The 25,311-nt window shown below is 35.7% G+C and overlaps 1 protein-coding gene across 1 annotated transcript; it reads right to left on the bottom strand.

Moving 5' to 3' along the window:
• Positions 1-1,903: 1,903 nt before the first annotated feature.
• Positions 1,904-25,104, bottom strand: LOC135849777 (disintegrin and metalloproteinase domain-containing protein 10-like). Its single transcript, XM_065370355.1, has 15 exons — positions 24,655-25,104; positions 16,503-16,775; positions 13,639-13,890; positions 13,189-13,553; positions 12,938-13,084; positions 12,656-12,851; positions 9,973-10,157; positions 9,711-9,885; positions 9,457-9,634; positions 8,790-8,967; positions 8,474-8,701; positions 8,269-8,379; positions 7,964-8,128; positions 4,507-4,696; positions 1,904-4,311 (listed from the first exon to the last, which is right to left on the bottom strand). Exons 1-15 carry the CDS (start codon positions 24,716-24,718, stop codon positions 4,223-4,225), a joined length of 2,796 nt encoding a protein of 931 aa, XP_065226427.1. The 5' UTR covers positions 24,719-25,104; the 3' UTR covers positions 1,904-4,222.
• Between the last annotated feature and the right edge of the window lie 207 nt (positions 25,105-25,311).

Below are 25,311 nucleotides of genomic sequence, written 5' to 3'. Positions count from 1 at the left end.
TTTGAAACCAGTGGTAGTGACAGACACTGTTTGAAACCAGTGGTAGTGACAGACACTGTTTAAAACCAGTGTTTGTGACAGACACTGTTTGAAACCAGTGGTAGTGACAGACACTGTTTGAAACCAGTGGTTGTGACAGACACTGTTTAAAACCAGTGGTAGTGGCAGACACTGTTTGAAACCAGTGGTAGTGACAGACACTGTTTGAAACCAGTGGTAGTGACAGACACTGCTTAAAACCAGTGGTTGTGACAGACACTGTTTAAAACCAGCAGTAGTGACAGACAAAGTTTGAAACCAGTGGTAGTGACAGACACTGTTTAAAACCAGTGTTTGTGACAGACACTGTTTGAAACCAGTGGTTGTGACAGACACTGTTTGAAACCAGTGGTAGTGACAGACACTGTTTGAAACCAGTGGTAGTGACAGACACTGTTCAAAAACCAGTGTTTGAAACAGACACTGTTCAAAACCAGTGTTTGTGACAGACACTGTTTGAAACCAGTGGTAGTTACAGATACTGTATGAAACCAGTGTTAGTGACAGACACTTGAGACACTGTTTAAAACCAGTGGTAGTGACAGACACTTGAGACACTGTTCAAAACCAGTGGTAGTGACAGACACTGTTTAAAACCAGTGTTTGTGACAGACACAGTTTGAAACCAGTGTTTGTGACAGCCACTGTTCAAAAACCTGTGTTTGTGACAGACATGATTTGAAACCAGTGATAGTGACAGACATGGTTTGAAACCAGTGATAGTGACAGACACTGTTCAAAAACCTGTGTTTGTGACAGACACTATTTTGAACCAGTGTTTGTGACAGACGCTGTTTAAAAGTAGTGGTAGTGACAGACACTGTTTGAAACCAGCGGTAGTGACAGACACTGCTTAAAACCAGTGTAGTGACAGACACTGCTTAAAACTAGTGTTTGTGACAGACACTATTTAGAACCAGTGTTTGTGACAGATGCTGTTTAAAACTATAGTGGTAGTGACAGACACTGTTTGAAACCAGTGGTAGTTTCAGACACTGTATGAAACCAGTGGTAACGACAGACACTTGAGACACTGTTCAAAACCAGTGGTAGTGACAGACACTGTTTAAAACCAGTGTTTGTGACAGACACTGTTTGAAACCAGCGTTTGAGACAGACACTTTTTAAAACTAGCGGTAGTGACAGTCACTGTTTAAAACCAGTGGTAGTGACAGACACTGTTTAAAACCAGTGGTAGTGACAGCCTATGTTCCAAACCAGTGGTAGTGACAGACACACTGTTCAAAAACCAGTGTTTGTGACAGACACTGTTTGAAACCAGTGTTTGTGACAGACACTGTTTAAAACCAGTGTTTAAGACAGACACTGTTCAAAACCAGTGTTTGAAACAGACACTGTTTACAAACCGGTATTTGAAACAGACACTGTTTCCAATCAGTGGGTGTGTGCAAACCCACGTTAGGATCACGTCCAGTGTTTGAATTAGACACTGTTTTCAGTCAGTGTGTGCGTTCAAACCCAAGTTGGGACGAATGTTTGAAACGTGGGTTTTTCAAGCCAGTGAATTTTTTTCTTTTGTCGGTTTTGTACCAAACTTGCCCCATCGCTGGGAAACTGTGTCAAAATGCATCAAAAATGGTATAACTTTCGCCAAAACTGGTGGTTTTTTAAAATATAGAAACCACGTCCTGAAAAAAAATTGGCAATTGAATTTTTTCAAGTGCTTTTGCCCTCGACTCGCTCTCCCTCCATATCCCCCTGTCACCAATATCACCGTGTTTCAATTTTACCAATTTCTTTCAGTCAAGTCGTACCAGCAACTTCCCGATTTTTACTACGTTTCATGTACATACGAGCCACTTATTGCGACAGAAACTTCGTAACAAAGCAATAAACCAAGAGAAAAAATGTCGACATTTTTATTAAAATTATAAAAAATCTTAAACACGATTACAAAAGGGGGAAAAACAAAAACAAACAATCGCGCTAGAACATAGGAAAAAATACATGTAGGTATAATTACATAGTTAAAAAATAAAGAGTAAACGTACAAAATACGTAAATACCTCAAGACCTTGGTACCTACGTATAAGAAATAAAAGGTAGGAGAGAAAAAAAAACACAAAAATTGACGCAAAACGCCAAGAGCCAGGAGAACGAAGACGACCGAGTAAAATACAAAAATTGTAAGCAGTTCGTTCGCGTTATTCGATGATGAAATTTACGGGCCAAAATAATTAAAAGATTATTCGTTCTACCATTCCCAATTCCCATATCCGAGGGAACGTTGTAAAAATCACCAGAGCCAATAGCAAAATTCGAATAATAATCAGGTAAGTATTTCAACGTAAGTATTAGAAAAAATTTTTATACTCCTTCTTCATTATCACGATTACCTAACTGTACAAAAATACTAAGTAGGTAGCTAGGTAGTACATACGGTAATATGGTAACAATTCGAGAAAATAACCTCCGAATGGATATTACAGCGTTCGAATAGCACGTGTTCTATAATCGAATACCTACCTACGTATAGATTTTTCACAAAAATTGAAAATGAGAGCGTCTACGAGCCAATTCGATTTAAAATACCTATTACCTACGACGGGAAGAGAGCGATTTGAAAAAACACGTTTTTTTTTCAAAGTACATGTCCATGATATTACAAACGATAGATGAGAAAAAAAAACACGACGAATGTCTCATTTGTAGACCGATCTCAAAAATAAAATACGTAAACGAGTAAAATAAAAATAACCAAAAATTCCAATGTGATGCGACAGGCAGTAAAAATATACGATGGTAAAAAAAAAAAAAGAAAAAAAAGAAAATAAATACAATACGTAAATAAAAAGATAATACAAAAGTGTGTCTTTATGCTATGCGTCTAAATTAAGCGTAAGTAAAATAAATAAGTATCAAGTTGAGGAAAATACAATCATAAATAGGCACATGTACAACGATACACGAAAATAAAAAATTAAAAAAAAAATAATTGAAAATGATTATGTTGTCAAAATGTAGACTAAAAACTTGGAAACGAAATATCGACGACGAATATCTACACATTGTGAAATAATTGGAGGAAAAACCAAAAAAAAAAAAAATCGGGGTTATACAAGTTAAAAGAATCATTCTTTGGTATAAAATCGAAGCTCATTCGCTTTTTAAAAATCTTAATGTAATTGTAAAAGTAAAATACAATTTTAAATTAAATTCAGTATCAGTATTTGGCCGAGAAAAAGAACACATGGTTTATTTCTGGGAATGTTTCGAAGGCAGCACGTACGAGAAGGATAAAAAAAATTGGAAAAAAAGCGTTAAAATCATCCGAGTATTCGCTTTCGTCGAAATTAAAATTGAATATTATGGCAGTAAATAATAATTTGCTAAAAAAATTCGAGAGAGCGAAGAGCAAGTTTGTTGACGAGAATTACTATTAGAAATTCTGATAAAACGTTGTTGTGTATGGTTAAAAAAAAAAATTGAGTCAGGAAACACGAGCAACAACAGTAGGTAATGCCAATCGTCAAATCTTCGTAGCCATCATTTTTGGTCCCTTCATCTGTGGCGACGACAAATCGACGACATTAGCAAACTACGAATATAACCTAACTAGTAATTAAATTTCTGCAGTCGTCGGTTCAAACGAAAAAACCAACTCCGAATGTAATGATATCAGAATGAAAGACGGTCGGTACATCGATCGATATGAAAATAGTTTGGCAATTTTCGCTCCGAACCAATTTTTTCCCTTTTCTTTTCTTTCGCGTATGGAGAAGACGTCGCACACGTTTGAAAAAGATACATACGAATAATCGCGTAGATTTGTCAATATTCCTCTATATATTCGTTCCGAAGCTCGAATACTTCGGTATTTTCGTTTCTCTTTGGCGTAGATGCCGATGCCAAAAATACGTAGAATGAAATACTCGCCAAGACTAGAAAAGTGGTAGGCCTACGCAGATTGGAATTCTTCGACAGGTGTCGAACCATTTATATGAGCTGGATGAAAGTATTGGAAAATAAAATAATAAGTATCGCCGCCAATTTGCCGGTCTGGGGAACAAGACGACGAGCAGATGACCGAGTATTTCGTCTAATTTGCGATCGATGTTACATTACGAGTACATCTGCATGGAGAATTCATCGTAGAGCCAAGTTTTCCACGGTTTTTGAATGTGACTAGCGTGGCAGCGTATCGGCTAAAAAACATACCAATTTAAACTTTGTGCTGTCTCATATGGAAAGAGTTGCGATCTCTGTACGGATGCGCATACACGTCCGCTCTGGTAGCGTGAGGTGCCGAAGCTGAAACATGAAAAATAAAATATTAAAACCAACTTGTACTCGAAAAAATATGAATTAAAGCGCCTGCAATTTTCATAGCTGGTGTATTTTGGGGTCTTTTTTCGACTCTTAATTCCAGTTCAAAAGTTTCTGGACCGATTGGGACACACGCTGAGCGTTTTGATAGGTACTTTATGTAGGTAGCTAGGTACTTACGTTTAGGAGCGTGATGGTGCTGACTTCGAGTATACGACGGCGGAGCGTTTCTGTAATTGCCGACGTTATTGTTGTAATTTTGCGAATAGCTGCTACCGTGTTGGCCGTGATGACTGCTGCCGTGATGATGCTGATGATGACTACGATAGCCACGTTCGCCGCTGTGACCCCGGTGCACAGCTGGACCTCGCTAAATAAAAACAAAATCGTAAATAAGGTAAGTAATCGAATTTGAAAATACGACATAGGGTGTTCGACAAAATTTCATAATAAAAAAACAGCACTTTGGCAGGTTTTTTGGCAGGATATTTTTTAAACACTTGGGATTTTTTAAGAGAAGGGAGGGAGGAATGGGCGAGGCAACATTTTATAATCAAAATTTTTGCTTTTCTGATGTCTTCAAGCATCTCAAAATTTTTTTCAATTAAGCGGATTTCGAAAATATAATTCTATCACTTCAACTTTTGATTTCATTTACATCTTTCAGGTTCTTGCTATACTTATGATGTATTGAATTTGAGCATAGGAAAAACTTTTTTCAACGCGACAAATTTTCAAAAAATTTCAATGGAAAATTTGAACGACCTTAAAAAAAATAAATATCAATTTTTCGAAATAAAATGGCGAGGTTTAAAGCTAAATAAGTAAGAGATGAAAGAACAATGTTGTCATTTGATAGGTATAATTTTCCCTAATATTCAAATAACGTATAATAAGAATTTTCGTTTTTCCATCAAATCTGGAATTTTCTAATTACGAAAAAAAGAAACAAATTAGACCTGGAGCAGCGAGGGCAAAAGCTCTCAAAAAATCTATATTTCGAGAGATATAAAAAACATGTTTTTTATACGACGATTTACTCTTATAAAAAGTGTTTTATTTTGCTTCAAAATTTTAAAATTCGAATGATAATTTTTTTTTCAAATTCAAAATTTAAAAAGAAAAGCAAACGAGCTCGAGCGAAGCAAGGGCAAAAGCTCTCAAAAATTCATGTTTTGAGAAGTAAAAAAAAATCTTTTTCACGCAGGGAGGGAGGAGTTTATTTTTCTGATTCAAACTTTGAAAATTTCCAGGGTGTCTACTAAAATCCAGAAAACTAAATTCGTTTTTTTGCACCTTATTCGTATTTCTAAAACGAATCCCCCTCCCAAAATAATCTTCAAGGTGTCTCCAGATTTTAAAAACATTCCAATAGGAATTTTTTTGATATTTTTCTCCATGAAAGTACATAAAATTTCAAGATTTGCCCGCTTCTCCCCCCTTCTCTGCCAAATTCATCATTTTATTCAAAAGAACGAGATAATGGTCGAAAAAAATTTCCAGCAACCTCCAACAAGGTTCCTACAGTTCACTGAAATCCAAAATCGAGACATTTTTGTAATTTCTGGACTACTTTTTTGAATTTTGCAAAAAATTCGATTCAATGATTTGCAAAATTATCGTTTCTTCCTTTACTCAAGATTTTGTAAAATTATGTATTTCATTGTTTTTGGACAATCATTTTTCAGAAAATTTGAAAAAAAGCCAAGTGGTCCAAGCAAATCAAGGGCAAAAGAAAACTTATGATTATTGATTTGAAAAAGTTTTTTTTTTTTTTTGTATTTTGTTGAACCATTTTATGGTAAAAAATTTGAGAAAACCAAGCTGAAAATACGCAATTTTGGATGAATTGCACATCTTTTTTACAACTTCAGCAACTAAATGTTGAATTAGCAAATAATTTTTGAATTTCGAAAGTTGATTGCTAAAATAGTGAAAAAGATGCGCAATTCGTTTAAAATAGCGAATTTCCCCATAATTTTCTCATATTTTGTGTCATAATGATAGAAGAAAATTCAATTTTTAAAAAGGTATTGTAACGAACATGAGTTTGATTCTATTCTTAACGAATTTCCAGGTTTTGAAGTTACAAAATATGGGTGGACGTTTGATACTTAATTGCATAATTTTTCCTCAACACAAAAGCAAATAAGTTTAAAGATTAAAAATATTACATTATTTTTGACGTGAGAATCGGTTTTTTGAACTTAAATTTTTCAGATTTGAAGGATGTAGTTTTTTCTAGAAAATCTGATTAAAAAAAAAAGAGGAGGACCATTCCAAAAATGTTTGAATACCCCTCCCCCTCCCAATCAAACCTCAAGAAATATGTCCATACATGTTCAAAATTTCAAAATTTTCGTTTTCCTGAGGGGGTCGTCCAGAAATGTTAAAACTTTCACAGAAAATAGCCACTTGGTAAGTGCATTCCATACTTTTTTGGGAGCTTTTTTAAGGGGGGGGGAGAGGGGGGTGGATGGTTGAAAATTTCACAAATTCGCAAGAGAAAAACGGACAGGGATCACTCCTTAACGTATAACAAATATTATTTTATGTGAAATATGTAAGAAGAACAAATTTTCAAAACACGAATTTACTCAAACATAAACGATTTTCAAATTTTTAACCACTCAGTGGAACCCTAAAAGTGATTTTAAAATTTAAACTTCGATTTGGAACTATAGAGGTTGACTAAGATTTATTAAATCAAACTGGTTCATTTTATTTGAAAAAAAACATTTTTTTAAAGAAGCTAAACAACAAGTTTTTTAAACAAAAAATTGAAGTTTAAAAAAAAACATTGAAAAATGGAAAATTGACATTTTTGTGTTTTTTACGGACGTTGCTTGAAATTACATTTTTCCAAAAATTTTGACCTTGAAAGTGCAAATACGACAAAAAATGACAAAAAAGCACGTTTTTTGCCAGATTTGATTTTTTGAGCATGTTGCTCCGATTTTTGAGCTCCACAAAAAATATATGTTATACTATAGGATGTGACTGAATTTCTGAAAAAATTCCTCAGAAAGCACCTTCTTTATTTTTCCAACAAATTTTTGACATTTTCAACCCACCCCCCCTCCCACATTTTCCAAAAAAACTTTCAAACATGAAAAAAAATTTGAAAAATTTTCACACATGCACTTATTAAGTGGCTATTTTCTGTGAAAGTTTAAAAATGTTTGAGCCACCCCGTCCGGAGAACGAGAATTTCTCGAGTTATGGAGGGGGAGGGGGGAGTTCAACTCAAAATTTTTTTGGGATGGTTTTACATCAAAACTATAATTTTGGCTGAGTTTCGTCAAAATCGGAGAAAGTTCAAATTTCATTATCTTATCCTAAATGGATCTTTCCTCGAGCGAAGGGAGGGCATCAAAAGCTTTCAAAACCATGTAACTGAAGTTCTAAAAAAAAAGTCCGCAAATGAGCCCATTTCAACAAATTTTTTTCAAAATTCCACAAAAAGGTCAAATGAAATGAAAACTTGAAGTCTGATTGAAAAAAAAACAGGACTTTTTGATTAAAAGTGATAAAAAGTAGGACAACAGCAGAACTTCCAGGACTCATGGACAAAAAACAGGACTTTTTTAGGACTTGCAGGACCGTTATAGACACCCTGCGACAGATGAATTCTTACCATTCTTCGTAACGTGGTAATCGGCCTGCGCAACGTTTCGCTGAATCTCCTCGCCGGAGGTTTCTTCGGATTCGAAGAAGGCGTATGGACTGCGCAGCATTTGATAAAAACGCCCAAAACGAATATAAATATCACAGCTATTAATACGCACGCCCACCAGTTGTCCTGCAATCGGCAATATCGATACAATATTATTAAATTGATTAACACAGAATTTACAAAACTCTACAGCGTCGATTTACATAATTATTATAAGTACACTCGAGTATAAATAACCACCGAAGCGATGAAGAAAAATAACTTACGAAAGCCCACTGTTGCAACAACGTTCGCCTGTTCAACAACATGTTTTTCAATCTGGCCAACGGACCTTCGGCGTCAACGGCGCGGCATTTAAAGAATACATCACAGTAACCCTGCAATTTGAACAAAACAAATGTACGATAAAACCCCATTCAATCAGCGAGCGATGGTGTTTAGATGATTTTTTTAAACCGCGAGCTTACAAACCTGAAAATTATCACATGGAGAGCCAGGTCGGAGACTGATGCCGCCTGGTGGTAAACCGACGATGCTAGCGAATTCGCTAGTACTTCGGCATTCGTTGGTGCCATTCATGCAGGCCAACTCGCACAGCTTTCGTTTGTCGACCGGCGGAACGCTACTGGACGACAAGAAGCATTCGTTCAGACCCCATTCTAGGCAAATGGAACCGCGACATTCGCCGCCGATGCAAAGCTGAAACGTAAAATACGTGTCAGCGAGATTAAAATAAGACATAGCTTAGTCATCGGTTGCCGGCAATCAGCAATGACTCTGCCCCTACCTGAGTACCCTCGTTGCATCTTGTTTTATCCGGTTTGGCTGGTGGCAGCGGACATTCGGCCGAACTTCCGTTACATTTGCTACTTCGACTGCAATCCGATTCCGATTTACATATGACTTCTTTATCGGACGATGTGAATTTACAGGTGTGAGCCGAACAGCAAGGCCCTTGAGATGGACTGTGGAGGAAAAAAAACGAGTGTAAGAAAAAATATTATTCAAAAATGCTCTACAAATAGTTTCGTTGGGATATTAGAATTTCTCGTGAAATTTAAATTCGATTTTTATAATTGCTTTTTCAAAAATCCAAAAAAACCATGACATTTTTTGCCCAAATATTTCAATTTCTTGCGAAATTTTGACTTTTTTCGATAGGTTGTATGTAGACAATTTTTCAAAAATCCAAAAAAATCGTGACTTAATTTTGGGCTTAAAATTATTTTAAAATGCTCTAAAAATATTTTCGTTGAAATATTAGCATTTCTCGCGAAATTTCAACTAGTTTTTTTTTCAAGCAGGTATTTAAAATTTTTGAGTTTATAATCTTGAAAATTGTCGTTGAGAAAAAAATTAAAAAATTGGAACCCTTCTTTTTGAAAACAATACTATAAAAAATAGGTAGTATTTTTTAGAAGGAAAAAATTGAAAATTGAAATGAAACTACACACCTGCACTCGGTATCCTTTCTCCTAGCACAGCCTCTGGCCGTAATATTGGCATTTTTATCCGCATCCGATATTACCCTAGGATAGCAACATTTATCCAAGCATTCGTTTTCGTTGAAGCCACAATCGCATTCTTCGCCTTCTTCGACTATTTTATTACCGCAGAAAGCTCCTTCGCTAGCTGTAACCGAACAAACGACGATCGTATAAGTACAAATTAAGACGACCAAATTAAAAACACCACGAGTTATAATTACCTTTGAAACAATTGCGTTTTTTGTTCTCTTCGATGGCGTCCAAAACGCTGCTGATATTGCCTATACTGCAGGACGAGAATTTGCTATTATTCGGCCGGTCACCGCTAGTAGCCGAAGCGAACATGATGTAGTTTCCGCTCATTCCTCCTGGTCGACATGATAGCGGATAGTCGTGCTACACAAACAACAAAGTACGAGTACATTAATGATTTTAAAAGTGGCTAGCGAATAGAGACTACCAGAATAGGTACGAGTATCTTACCGGTGATCCGAAATTATGTCCAATTTCGTGGGCCAACGTCAACTGCGATACTTTAGGTGGCACTCGGGTATTATAATTGACGAAAGTTATGATACCAGTGTTCAGACTTCTTTTCGTGGATTGATAAAGGCCAGCAACCGTTTCGGTGTAAGTTTTATATTTTTCGCATATTCCGCCGGAAGCACCTGAAGGATTATAATTTTACAGCGATTAATAAATCTCTAGTCGAAAGGGTAGGTATTCCTGGGTAAAATAAGTGAAATGTCCATGTCCTCGAATTTTTGAACTTTTTATTAAATATTGTTGAACATCTTTTAAAAAAATTGTAGAACAGAAAATCACCCCCTTCCTTGTCCACAATAGCGAAAAAACGAATTTTTTGAAATGAAAAAAATCATACCTCGACGAGTTTTAAAATTTTGATTTTACCCAAAATATGTACTGTTCAGGAAGCATGAGAATATATCCACATCAATTTTTTCAAAATTTTTTGCACTTCCTCGAGGAGAGGGGGGAGATGTTGACAAAAGAAAACTTGAAACCACCGTATCTCCGAACCTAATTCAAGCTCACGAAATTTTTTTCCTTCTAAAAAAATATTCAAGCAAGTACTATATTTTTTTCAAATTTTTTCTCCACGTGGGTCATCTTTGAAAACTCAAAAATCTCTTTAGTTTAAAATGAAGAAGTAGATTCAGTTCGTTCGTGAATGATTCGCCAAAAATTGAGTTGATGAATCGATTCGTTCGCAAACGAGTCACTTATACGAACCAATTTGTTCGCGAATAATTCACCAAAAATTGAGTAAATGAATTGATTCGTTCGCGAACGAGTCACTTATACAAAACAATTCGTTCGCGAATCATTCTTCAAAAATTGAATGAATGAATTGATTCGTTCGCGAACGAGTCACCAATACCAAATAATTCGTTCACGAATGATTCATCAAAAATTGAGTAGATGAATCGATTCGTTCGCGAACGAGTCACTTATATGAATCAATTCGTTCGTGAATGATTCGCCAAAAATTGAGTTAATGAATCGATTCGTTCGCGAATGATTGACTAAAAATTATTCGATTCGTTTGTGAATGATTCACCAAAAATTGAGGAGTAAATGAATTAATTCATTCGCGAACGAGTCACTTATACAAAACAATTCGTTCGCGAACGAGTCACTTATACAAATCAATTCGTTCGCGAATGATTCATAAAAAATTGAGTAAATGAATTAATTCATTCGCGAACGAGTCAATTATATAAAACAATTTGTTTGCGAATGATTCATCAAAAACTGAGTAAATGAATCGATTCGTTCGCGAACGAGTCACTTATACGAATCAATTCGTTCGCGAATGATTAACCTAGAGTCCTAGAAATCAATCAGTTTGTTCAATCGCCAATCGGTTGTGAATGATTCGATTCGATTTGATTCACTTCGCTTGAAAAGAGATCAAAATTCCTATACAATAGTTTCACAAAAACCGAATCAATTGTAAATTAATTGATCCGTTTATGAATGATTCACCAAGAAATCAATCAATTTATTTAATCGCCAATCGTTCATAAATGATTCGATTCAATTGTAAACAGATCAATTGGTCAATTGCTGAGGAAAACCTATGTTTCAAAAAAAGTGAATCAATTCGTTCGTAAAAGATTTTTATTTGAAGAACAGTCGTTCTTCTCACGCTAAATGCGAGAGTGTGTTTTTTTGAGGGGTTTGGAACTATTTTGAGGGTAATATTTTTTCGAATATCAAAGATGAAGGATTTTTTTTTTCATTTTAATTTTTTACTTGTGCGAAATCGGATTTTCCACTTTTTTACATTTTTAACTAAGTACCTTTTAAGCAAAGTTGCTAAAAATTATTATTTTTTCACTACTTTTACTACTGACTTTCAAAATCACTACCTTGACACTACTTCACTACTATTTTTTAAATCTTGTGATAGGTGTCAACATGGGAAGAGGAAGGAGAGGGGTGGCGAAGGGAGGAGAGGGAGGTGTATGATGGTGTTGATGGTATTATTCACAAGGATCACAATCAACTTTCCCTAAATGATGCTCTTAGAAGGGTCCAAATGTAAATCCAACTGCATATTCGCGTTCAGGGGGTTCCATTCATATGAAATCGACACCCATATTGTCAACCTTTTTCAGACCCAAAATTGGGTAAGGAAGGTGCCCATGGACCCAAAATGAGCTTTTTGAGGAATTGTTGCATTTTTTAAAATTTCAAAACTTCATTAAGAGTATTTTTTTTGGGCAGTGCTATGGCACAAAAAAGACATTTTAAAGATTTTTTGGAGTTTTTAAAATCTCCAAAAAATAGTACTTACTTACTCACTTGAATATTATTTTTGAAGGAAAAAATTGCATGTGCTTGAATTAGGTTCGGAGAAACGGCGGTTTCAAGTTTTCTTCTGTCAATAACCCCCCCCCTCCCTCCGGGGGATGGGTGCAAAAAATTTCGAAAAAATTCATGTGGATAGACTACTACTTCCTGTACAGTATTTTGGGTAAAATCAAAATTTTTCATTCAAAACTCGTCGAAAATGAAAATTTTAAAAATCCGAGGACATGGGCATTTCACCCATTTTACCCTGGAATACCCTTTAAGGAGTCAACGTGTACTTTTCGGATACTCATAAGTCCTCAAAAATGGTAGACAAGTAACTTACCCGAAGCGCTGGCTACCCAAGCAAGGCCCAAAGTACCGCCGGTGAAATCTCTGTACGTGAAAACGTACGCTAAACAGAAATCTTCGTGATTGCCCAGCGAATGCAGATTCAAGAAATTGCTCACGTCGATATTTTCCATACAGAAGGGATTCGTTTCACCTCGATGATGCTTTTCGCAAACAGTATACTCGTCGATCTGGTAAACATTTTGAAAAATATATTATGATATTATAAAATCGCTACCAAACATAGCTATTTTTTCAATGTTTTCATTTAACATACCTTGATGCGCTGCACTTCAAATTTGATATTTCTATGCTCAACTCTGCCGTCGAATTTCGTATCACGATAGATATAATTCACGGCGGTGACGTGGTGCGCAATCAGCGATAATATTTCTTCTCTAGTTTTTTCAGCATCATGGCCAACCTGTACACGAGAAAAGAAAATAATCCACAATTCGAATTCGCTAAGCTAATCGAATGAGATGGTATTCGATCATTGTGGCGAAAATATACGCCAGGATATCTCACCTGTTCGGAAATATGTCTCCATATTAACGGATCCGTTTGAATGAATAAAGAGCACGTATTTTTATCCTTTTCTTTAGCTCGGGTTGCCCTCTTGAAACGAGCCGAAGATGATGTGCCAGCGCTGTTCCATTCTTTGGTGTATTTTTGATAAGGTGTTTCACCGACTCCCAACTCGATCGATGGCTCGGTTTTTTTACGTTTCTTTTTCGGAGGTCGTATCGGCGGCGAAGATTTGGAATTTGTATCACTTTGCGCTTGTTGTTTGGCGTCGGCGATTTCTCGTTCTTCTTCATCGACGGCCGACGTCTGGATCGATTCCATCCATTGTTTTACTTCTTCGGTAATACCGCAACCGGCTGGATGATCTACGAGGGCGAAAAAAGAACGAATACGGTAAAATAATTTTTCAACGGCAATGACTCGTAAGCTAGAAAGTATTGTGTAGTTTACCGGAATGATCTTGGTGGTGAGGATCATCGACGTCCGATTCTTTGTAGACTATCGAATGGAAGTCGAGATCGTTGGTCGTATTTGCGTCATTTGAGGAAGTGACGGAATCGTTGTTGGAGTTCGATATCAACGATTGCGGCGGAAAATATCTGGAAGCTTTTTCTACATAGTATGCTCCGGTAGAAGGCGAAATGATTTTTCCTTCGAATACGCCGTCCAGCAACGAACCGAAAACGACGCTTTCTGGTTCGCCTGCGATTTAATAAATAAAAAAAAATTTGAATTTATTTTCATCGGTCAAGATCTAAACCAAAAGTGGTTGAATTTGAGCATTTCTCCCCCTCATTTTTTCCACTCCCCCTCCTCCTCCCCAAATTGTTATCTCGGATGAGAAAATCACGCCATGAAATTTTCAGCCCCCTCGGTGAAAAATAAGAGGGTGACAAAATATGAAAAAATCGAAGAATCAGACAAAATCTTTAAAATTGTGAACTTTCTAGTTTCAACACTTCAGTCAAGTACCTATTCAAGTAAAATGAACTCCCATACAAATTTAAGCCCCCTATCTCCACCTATGATTCACCAGTGAATTACAGAGAGAGATCTTATTTATACCTACTTGTGAAAAAAATATTTGTTAACGCCCTAAAAATGTCGAGTTTCGCGAGAAAAATTTCTCCAACCATGTTGGTAAAAATAAGTCGTGCCAGGAACCCCCCCCCCCTCCCCCAAGTTCTCAAAATATTAAAAAAATTCGAACAATTTACATCTTTAAGGTTTTTTTTTTTTAACTTTCTAATCCTTAGATTAGGGCCATTTTCTTAGAATTACAGTTAAATATTTTTAATCCCTCTACATGATGAAAAGTGGATTTTGTAATCCTTCAAAAAATGAAAAAATTGATATTTTTATGCTTTGTTTATCTTTTGATTTGGTCCACTTTCATCAGAAAAGCACCATTTATTATTTTCGATTGAAGGATGTGGTTTTTTTTTTTTGAAGAGAAAGTCATTTAAGAAAACTTTAAACGGAGATGATTTTGGCAGATTCTCGAGAATCTGGATTTTGGCAGATTGAAAATCCACAAAAATCTGCTGGGATAGTAGCTTTTGAAAATAAATTTTGGATTTTACCAATTTTACTTAAAAAGAGAAGACTTTTAAGGTTTTGAAAGTTCAAGTTTGTGGTTAGAATTTAAAAAGTGTTTAAAAAAGGGGATTCAAAAAACTTTCAAAAATTAGATTTTCAAGAATCCGGATAAAAAAATACTTACAAATTTGTTTTACTGGAAGGACTTTCAAAAAAATTATCTAGAAGTATTCTGCTCGGAGATGGAGAATTTTCAAACAATTTGTACCTACAGGCATCAACTTCTCATATTTATTTTTTTGATATTTTTTGATATTTTTCAAGTTTGGGGGCTTCATAAAAGTGGACCAACATTACTTGAAGAACCAAAGGTGGGGTTTTCTTAAAAATGTGGTAATTTAAAAGTACTTTGCCTTGAAATGAAACATTTTCAAAAAATTTGTACAGATAAACTATTAATTTTTCATTTTTGTTGTTGATTTCTTTCGACTTTAAAAGGTTTTATATCTATAAAAAAACCAAAATCAGATTGAGAAACAGGAGGTTTTTTTTTTGAAAAGATGCTTATTTAGATAGAATCTGCCCATAAATCAAAAATTTTCCAAAAATCCTCACAGATACCTACTTTTAATTTTTTTATTTTTCCTGAGTGAGAGGTGGAGGGCAATCTTGGCAAGAACAGGACTGTTTGATGACAATTTTACTAATTTGACTATTTTGCTGAAAATTGACACTTTTTTACTTGGGCAAAGGCAGAAAAAAACAGAATTTTATGAGCAAGTTTGGCAAAAAAAAAAACAGGACTTTTGGAACAAAAAGAAGGACTTTTCAAACAGATAAGGCTAAAATCAATTCTTTTTGATGGTTTGGGGTGGGGAGAGGGAACAAAAAATTATGGAATTACAACTTTCGAGAAATTAACATGCTCCCAAAAAACAAGTAAAGAAATGCTTGATTGGAATTTTTTTGAAAATTCTCAATTTCTGTTTCCAAATTCTTACAAATAAGCTAAACAATAATAGTCCCCTTAGATGTATAAAACCCTCAAAATTAGAAAATGCCAAAACAAAAATAAGAAGTTGGTGTTTGTAAAAAAAATTTGGAATTTTTGGACTCTACTCAGAGATGGGAGAATTTTCAAATAATTTATATCTGCAGACATCAATTTTACATATTTTTTGATATTTTTCAACTTTAGAGGCTTCATATAAGAAGACCAACATCATTTGGAGGACCAGACGAGGGGTTTTCTTGTAAATGTGCTTATTTAGAAAAATTCTGCTCACTTATCACTTTTTTATTTTTCCCATTTGGGGGCTCCATACAACAGATCCGACATCATTTGGAGGTCCAACGAAGGTTTTTTCTTGGAAAGGGCGTTATACAGAACAATTCTAACGTGAAAAAGAGATATTTTCAAAAAAATGTTCTGTAATTTTGATTTATTTGTTTGTTGATTTTTTCAACTTTTGGGAACTTCTTACTGGGGGTGGGGGGAGGGTCAATATGGTTCGAAAGGCCAGGGAAAGTTTTTACTTGAAAATGAGATTATTTAGAAAAATTCTGATGCAAAAACAAAAAATGTTGATGAATTGAACTTTTTTTCATTTTTTTTTCAACTTCAGGGGCTACCAGCTCCACTTTTTTTCATTTATGAGGAAAAAATGAAAAATATGGAATTATTTTCTCATCCGAAGTAACAAATGGGGGGGGCGAGATTTGGAAAATTCCAACTCGACAAAATACGTAAAATACACACTCTAAGGTAGACGTACCTATGAGATGACCGGAGTATATATGAGATGTGTCGGTCTGCGACGAATTCAGTTCCGCTCCATGAGAATCTAATATGACTAGGTTATCGGAAAACGTGCTGAGATCTCGTTTAAGTCTTATGTTGAACTGCTTACTGTGCGCCGAGAAGCTTAAATGCACGACCGAATCGTCGTGCGTTACCGACCTCTTGGCGCGGGTATGTTTTTCATGCACTTGTTGCGTGTCGTACGATAGTGTTTCATAATGACTAATATACTCATTCAGTCTGTTACCTGAAACAATAAATATTAAAATACGAATATTAAGCACGTTGTTGTTTTGCGTAAAATATCGCGCGTAAAATGACAAATAATAATACATAAGCAGTGGTTTGGACTTTGGACACGAAGATCGTAGGGCTAACGTCAGCCAGAAACAAAAACACGTAGCGAGCAATGACAGGCGAGTTCATTACACCACGAGTAATTTGTCTCATATAGTCTTAGGTCAATTTATACGTACTGTACTCTATCAGCACCTCACGCTTTAGTGATTTGAAAATCACCAGGATCGCGCAGAAGATCACTTTCCTCAACAGCAACCATAAAATCAAAATTGACCCTCAATCGATCGTGCTAGCAATCACAGATATTATAGGGTTTAATGTAAAAAGTAAACTGAGACAGGGGAACATACGAGTGTTCAAATTCTTCAAACAGAGGATATACGCAAATAACGTCTTCCCATTACTGCGGAACATGTGAGCTACAAACACAGGAAATTATAATTATGAATGCGGTGGCAGCAGCAACAACTACGGTAGCTATCGCTGCGGAGGCCATATCGCAGTTGCATTGCACAGATACTGGCAACTGATCTGATCTCCCTCTCTCTGGTTCGCTATACTTTGTATTTTAGCATACATACATTGTACGTTTTGCAATCGCGAACACGTGGATAAAATTCTGAACGAAATTATGAGACAATTCGGATGTACTAGGATGTTGAAACATACTAAAATAAGTTTCACAAAGGGGGTCTTTCAAACTCAAACTGTACGAGTTGAATGAAACCTAGCTACTAGATCGAAAGAGCATACCTATTCTATGACTTCGAGAACCCAAATTTCAGGTTTTAAAATTAATTTATTGATTTTTGAAAATTTAAAAATTAAAAAAATAAAAACTCGGTATTGATGGAAAAATATTCAACGATTAATTTCACACAGAATGAGTTTTATTTTAATTTTTTCATTCTGGTAAATGATGTGATTTTTTGTGATAATGTATGTATGTATTCATCTTGATTAATTTTAGAAACTGAGTGGTTTGAAATTGACAAAAGTGAAACAAGTCCTCGGTGGTATAGTGGTAAGTCTCCCTGCCTGTCATGTGGGAGACTGGCTATCTCATTCTTGAAACATGAACTTTTTTGAATTATTACTGTAGGAACCCTGATCAGCGGTTAGTAGTGAAGTCTAATTAGACATATTTGGACGAAATGAGCAAAATGATCGCAAAAAAATGTTTATCAGAATATTGACAAGGATATGTTTTTTGGACCAGGGGTCTGTCCAAAATTTACATATATCACACTGAGTCAGAGCTGTGGGACTGAAGCAATTTTGGGTTTGGATTTTGGTTTCGGGATCGAAATTTATTCATTTTGGGCTTAGACCATTCTTCTAAACTTTCATTTTGGTTTTGGGATTCGTTTCAGGATTGGAAAAATTGTTCTGGTTTTGGGATTTCCATTTCAACCAATTTTAAGCCTAAATTGACCAATGCACCCTGCAAGGAGTGTACAAAATGGGACATTTTCACATGGGGAATCCGATGGTGTAATTGTTTAACGTTTTAAATGCATATTTTGCTCAATTCGTCGAGTAATTTTTATTATAATCTGAATGAATGATGATAAATGATGTAAAACGACCACTCATCAAAATAAAATCGCGGGAAAAAGGCAAAAATTGAAATCCCAAAACTAAAACAATTTTGTTTTAGTTCTGAGATTGTTTTGAGTTCAAAATTATATCGGGTCCGGGATTTATTCAGTTTTGTGATCAAGAAAAATAACGATTACGGTTTTGGGATTGGATTGGAATCTGGATTTAGTTAGTTCCCTTTCAGGATCGTCTCAGTACCACAGCTCTGCAGTGTTGTGAGTCACTGACCCAAGTAACGTTGACTTTTGGAAACTTGGAAACAAATTGTTCAATTCTTAATTTACATATTGTGTTGTTGTGACTTTTAAAAACTTGGAAAAAGTACCTGCTTGATAAATTCTCGTCATTATATTAGACTTTGAAAAACAAAAATGACCACTTCTGCAATTTCAATATCAAGTTTGCAATATTCCCTGACATTTTAATTTTATAGGTAAACTATTAAGCTTTTAAAAACTTTGAAAAATTGCTTAAATTACAATTTTTAGAGTAGGTATTCATCCAATTTTTCGATTTCTATCAGAATTTCAAGAATTTGGAAAAAATTGTGTTCACTGCGCTGGACTTTTGAAAACTTGAAAAAATTACCAATCTTTGAAATTTTCATGTACTTACTTACAGGGTGCCCAGAAATATCGAGCACCCCTACAAAAGTTTTCTACTAAATACTTTGGTTGGTCAGAGTGAATTATAATAATGATAGCACATGATTGGTTGTTGGACTGGAGAGATAACATTCCACCAATCATATGCATCTATTTCACGTTTTCAACCTATATTTTTAATGAAAAACTTTTTTAGGGGTGCTCGATATTTCTAGGCACCCTGTATGTACTTGTATTAAAGTGAACTTTTTAGATAGGTACCAAATTGGACTAATAAGAACTTGAAACAAAATTACTAAATTGCTGAGAGGGCCAACAGTCACACAGATGACCTTGAAAGGCCAGCCAGGCGGGTCAATGGCCTTGAGAAGTCAGACAGACCAGTAAATGACCTTAAAAAGCCAAATAGGACACAAAGACAGACAATCTTACGAGGTCAGAGATGAAGGTCGATGACCTTAAGAGGTCAGACAGGAAGACATACAACCTTGAGAAGCCAGAAAGACGAGTCAATGGCCTTAAGAGGCCAGAAGACATACAATCTTGAGAATCCAGAAATATGGGGCAATAACCTCAAAAGGGCAGACTGGTCAATGACCTTAAGAGGCCAGACAGAAAGCCATACAATCTTGAGAAGCCAGAAAGACGGGTCAATGACCTAAAGAGGTCAGATAGGAAGACATAGAACCTTGAGAAGCCAGAAAGACGGATCAATGGCCTTAAAGAGGCCAGACAGGAAGACAGACAACCCTGAGAAGCCAGAAAGACGGGTCAATGGCCTTAAAGAGGCCAGACAGGAAGACATACAACCTTGAGACGCCAGAAATCTGGGTCAATGACCTAAAGATGTCAGATAGGAAGACATACAACCTTGAGAAGCCAGAAAGACGGATCAATGGCCTTAAAGAGGCCAGACAGGAAGACATACAACCTTGAGAAGCCAGAAAGGCGGGTCAATGACATTAAGAAGCCAGACATAAGAACATACAGGTTAAGCCCTCAAGAGGCAAGACAAGATGAAACGGGTCATTGACCTTAAGAGGTTAGACAGCCGGATCAATGACCATGAAGGTCAGACAGGAAGACAGATGACCTTGAGAGGCCAGGCATAAGGACAGACGGCCTTGGGAAGCTTGACAGACAAGTCAATAGGCTGAAAATCGAGTCCGAATCATCAAACACATCTGAATAGAGCATGGCTCGGTCGGGATCAGGCTGAAAACCAGGGAAAGGTATTATAGGCAACCCACATTTGACTCTTGAGGATGCTCAAAGTTTCTCTAGGTAGTCTCTCACTCAAAGTAAACTTTCCCATCAATTTTGATCAAATCCTACGGCTTACTTCTACTATCATTCGACATCATCAGCCTCTCAGTAACATGAGGTGAGTTGAAAAGTAAATTAAAACTTTTTCAAAAAGAATTTACCAAACCTTGCGGCGTACTGTAAATGGAATTTCATCGTTCACCTACCGATTAAAAAAAAAGTAAGATGAGAACACGCGCTAATTAGAACGAGATAACGAGATTTTACGAAAAAGGAGAAATGAAATGCGATAAATTCGCATCCGAAAATAACAAAAATATTTGCGCAACCACCGACAATGTCGCCTCATTTAGACTTTTTGTTATCATATTTGCCGAAAAAAAAATCTGCGCATTAAAATACCTACATAAATACCTGATACTTATAAGGAATGCTCAATTCGCAAAAAAACTAAACAAGCGAGTATAGATATGTGTACATTCGTATTAATAAAATATGCGAACAAACAGCGCAGAAACTCATTCAAGTAAGCTATCTTTGTAAAAGTTGTTCGAAAAAAAAAGAAATCGTAAGAGCTCTCGAGACTCGTAAGTACCTATGGTTTTTCTACAAGATACGTAATACGTATATAGACCTACAGTATAAAGTTCGCAAGTTCGTACTTGACTAATTTTTTTTTTTCATTTTTACTTTTCAAAAGAGGCGATACTTATTCATATGTATTTGATCGGTTTTTTACAATATCGAATTAAGCGAGGGCGAGTCCGAGATAGCGCTCATTAGAGTTGGAAATGAGAAAAATATGATGGTGGTTAGCGTTCTCGATGCTTGTTTTTTTTTGCAAAACTCGTTCTCGCAATAAGCAGGCAAAAGGTACTTCATATAAAAGGAAATGAAGCGAACTGACGCGTAAAAGGGCCGAGGTTAAGATCACCCATATGATACTTGTATATTTTTTCCAGCACGATTTAGATTTACTAATTGTAAGTAGTTAAATCTCGTATAATACACGTACGAAATACGAATACGTGCGATATGACGAAGACGAAGGCCTTTATATAGCCTAAATATTTCACGAATACGCGCATTATCTAAGCAAGATTAGGTATTCTTTAAAAAAAAAACATACGTCGAAGGACCCTGACGTCGGATGAAATACCAGTACAAAAATGGCGTTGCAGTTAGGTCGCTACGTAAGGGCCACATTTTTTTAACACGAACAACGATCGATAATTTGATGCTTGCTCCTTCGAGGGCTCGCATTTGATGAAATAGTGCACAAATTTCAAGTTCCAAAAACCTGCTGGAAGCTCTAGAACTGTTCAAAAAGTCGCTGGAAGCTCCTATGATTTGAAATTTTGAACCCACCTGCAATCAACTTGTTAGCGTGCCGAAATTGAAGTGCAGAAAAATGAATTTTGGATTTCCAACTCTGTTTGGTAAAATTTCATGGAAATTTCGAGCATTAAAAAATCTATTGGAGGCTCCAGTAATTTCCAAAAAGTACCAGGAGGCTCCAAAACGACTTGAAATCTACCTGCAGTCGACTTCAAAGCGTATTGAAATCAGTTTACAGAATGAATTGAGCATTCTAGCTGCATTTGATGAAATTTTGTGGAGATTTCAAGTTTCAAAAATCTACTGTAGGCTCCAAAAATTTTCAAAAAATCGCTGGAGGCTCCAAATTGACTTGAACCCACCTGGAGTCGACTTGTTAGCGTGTTGAAATTGGTGTGCAGAATGAATTTTGGATTTCCAACTCTGTTTTATGGTAAAATTTCATAGAAATTTCGAGCATTGAAAAATTTTCTGGGGGCTCCAGTAATCTCCAAAAAGTACCTGGAGACTCCAAAACGACTTGAAATCTGCCTGCAGTCAATTTCAGAACGTATTGAAATTGGTTTACAGAATGAATTTCAGCATTCTAGCTGCATTAGATGAAATTTTGTGAAAATTTCAAGTTTCAAAAATCTACTGTAGGCTCCAAAAATTTTCAAAAAGTCGCTGGAGGATCCAAATTGACTTGAACCCACCTGGAGTCGACTTGTTAGCGTGTTGAAATTGAAGTGCAGAATGAATTTTGGATTTCCAACTCTGTTTAATAAAATTTTATAGAAATTTCGAGCATTGAAAAATCTGCTGAAGGCTCCAGTAATCTCCAAAAAGTACCTGGAGCCTCCAAAACGACTTGAAATCTACCTGCAGTCGACTTCATAGCGTATTGAAATTAGTTTACGGAATGAATTTCGACTATCCAACTGCATTTGATGAAATTATGTGGAAATTTCAAGTTTCAAAAATCTGCTGGAGGCTCCAAGAACTTTCAAAAAGGAGCTGGAGGCTCAAAGATGACCTAAACTCGCCAGCAGTCGACTTATTAGGGTGTTTAAGTTGGAGTGCAGCGAGAATTTTGGATTTCCAACTTCATCTGATGATATTTTGTGGAAATTTCCAGTTTCAAAAATCTTCTGGAGGCTCCAGAACTGCTCAAAACTATTTGAAACTGTTTTCAATCGACTTAGAAGATTAAAAATAGGGTATATGCCAAATTTCAGTCTGCCAGGTCAATTTGGTAAAATTGTAATTTTTTTCTGATTTTAAAAAATTCACCAAAATTTGAAAAATGCACTTTAGCATTTGAAATTTACAATGATGATAAATTTTTACATGCTCTTTCGATCTAGCACTAGCTCCATCCAGTTCAAAACATTTCGAAAACCTGCAAAAAGCACTTCAGTGACACCCTCATATTGTATCTACTAAAAAAATTTAAAGCCTTCAGATCAATTTGGAGGGGCTTACAGGCTATCCTAAAGATCGAAAACCACGTAAAATGACCCAAAATCCCCTTATTGACCCTGAAAAAGGGTCAAATGGGGATGGAAGGTGGAAACCTACAAAATGCACTCACACAAGCCTCGCAGATGCGTTCCATCCTCTTATCCCACTGGGACTGCACCGCCATAAGAATTACACATTTTTCATGTCGTTTTTTTTGTCAAGAAACATCTATCCAGTAAGCCTATAGACATAGACATCATCCGAAGTCAAAAATAATAGCAATGATTTTTTTATATTAATGCAGATTGAAGAATCTATGCTAATTTATCGTTAATTGTAATCGCAGCAACTGGCAAACAATAATGTTGATAGCAAGGTCAATTTAGCTGATAGGAAGTTTGAAAAGTGAATCAACAAAATATGAATAATTATTAAAGAGCGAATACATATATGGAGGTAATCATCATTAGTAATTAGGGAAAAAATATGCAAATCGAAAGATGTCGATAAGATTAAAATATGATTACGCTGGGCTCGTCATTATCGCTTTCGGGTATTATTGTTCATTTCATCGAGTCAGTACATCTCTTGATTTTGAAGCTCATTTTACAGGGGTTTTGAATTGAAAAGGGGTGTAGGGCCAGGGACTTGAATTAATTTTGATATTCGTTGACCCAGAAATTGTGATAATCTATGTATTATAAGATGAATGTAGGATCGACAACACGATTACCCATTTCCATCCTCTTCCTCTATGATCTTAATTTACATTGCTCTAGGTCATTTTTCACATGTTAATCTCATTCAAATCGTGAATAGAGAAAGGAAAAACTAATATAGGAAAAATCACTTTATCAAAGCTGACGTCATTTTTTCGAAAAATAAGCAAAGATGAAAGAGCACTCGATTACTGACTGAGTATACAAAGATATTATTTTTCAAAGAAGAACATCGAGTCAATAATATATGTACTTATCGAGTACATATAATGGAAATCACGAAATGAGTCATCGAAACTTCTCATGTTTATTTATACTCGTACTAGCAAAATGCGCAATAATTAATAAGAAAATATGATTAGTTTTCAGATACTGGCGGTATTTAATTAGTTCGTTAGAAGTACTTTCTGCAGCTGTTTCTCAATTTTTCACATAATCAATTTAGCAATCTGACTAACGATTGTTTCGATGAAGGATCGTACGTTCTTCTAGCAGTTACTTCCGTTTCGATGAACTAGACCTAGAGTACTAAGTCGAGCAATGCAGGGGCCTATAAAATCACAGGCATTACGAAAAAACACCAAAGTTATGCTCTTGAAAATGAATATCTTTCGTAGGCATAGTTGATACTCGTACAAGAAATCTCATCGACGATCTCTGCCTCCTATCAATAATATTTTGAATGTCGAATCAATCAACCCAATGTTCTCATCTCATAGAAGAGTACGGTGATCGAGTGTGTGTAGGTTTCTTCTCGAGTTCTCGTGGGTATTATTGAACGTTTGTTGAACATAGCCTACTTAAAAATAAACATAAAACTAAAAAGATGATAATCATTTAACCAAATATTTACCAGATTCGATCGAAGGAAAATAATACAGCAAAATGAGTACGATGTTACCATAATAAGTTAACATTTTCCACAAGTCGAAGGAAATTATTATGCATGCACATTTAACGAGTGTTACACATGTTCGTGTTATTTACGAATCAAATTCGACGCGATGGGATTGATTTCTTGACATCCAAGTCGAACACAAAATGAATCATCTATACAATGATGGTCGCGTACGAAGACAAAAGGATGCTATCATTTCCGATTACGAATTTGGAACATAACAACATTCACTTGAAAGAAAAGAGAGCGGGTAAACGAGAGCTAAGTATTAATCACGACTCGGTCAATTACAAGTAATAAGTATTCGCAGTAACAAACGATTAAGTTCAACAACTTTAGAACTTACGACTAAAGTTTACAAAATTTTCTTCTCTAATCACCCAAAGAATTTTGTCAACTTCAAAATTCCAATGATACGTCGTAATCTTTATTTACTATTTTTTCCTCCTTTGTTCATTTTTCGTTTCGAAGTTGTCAACATTGACGATTTCTCGATGGGCGAATTTATAATCGAGTAATTTATCGTTTTTTTGCGATTAAAAAGGCACAATGATGTAAATTTGAAACATTTTAGAAATTAAATATGTAACTTACATAATATAAAAATTGAAA

Source organism: Planococcus citri, chromosome 1 (genome assembly GCF_950023065.1).
Source record: "Planococcus citri chromosome 1, ihPlaCitr1.1, whole genome shotgun sequence".
NCBI lineage: Eukaryota > Metazoa > Arthropoda > Insecta > Hemiptera > Pseudococcidae > Planococcus > Planococcus citri.
Note: the sequence above shows the minus strand (reverse complement) of the source record. Positions and strands in the feature narration are given on the sequence as shown.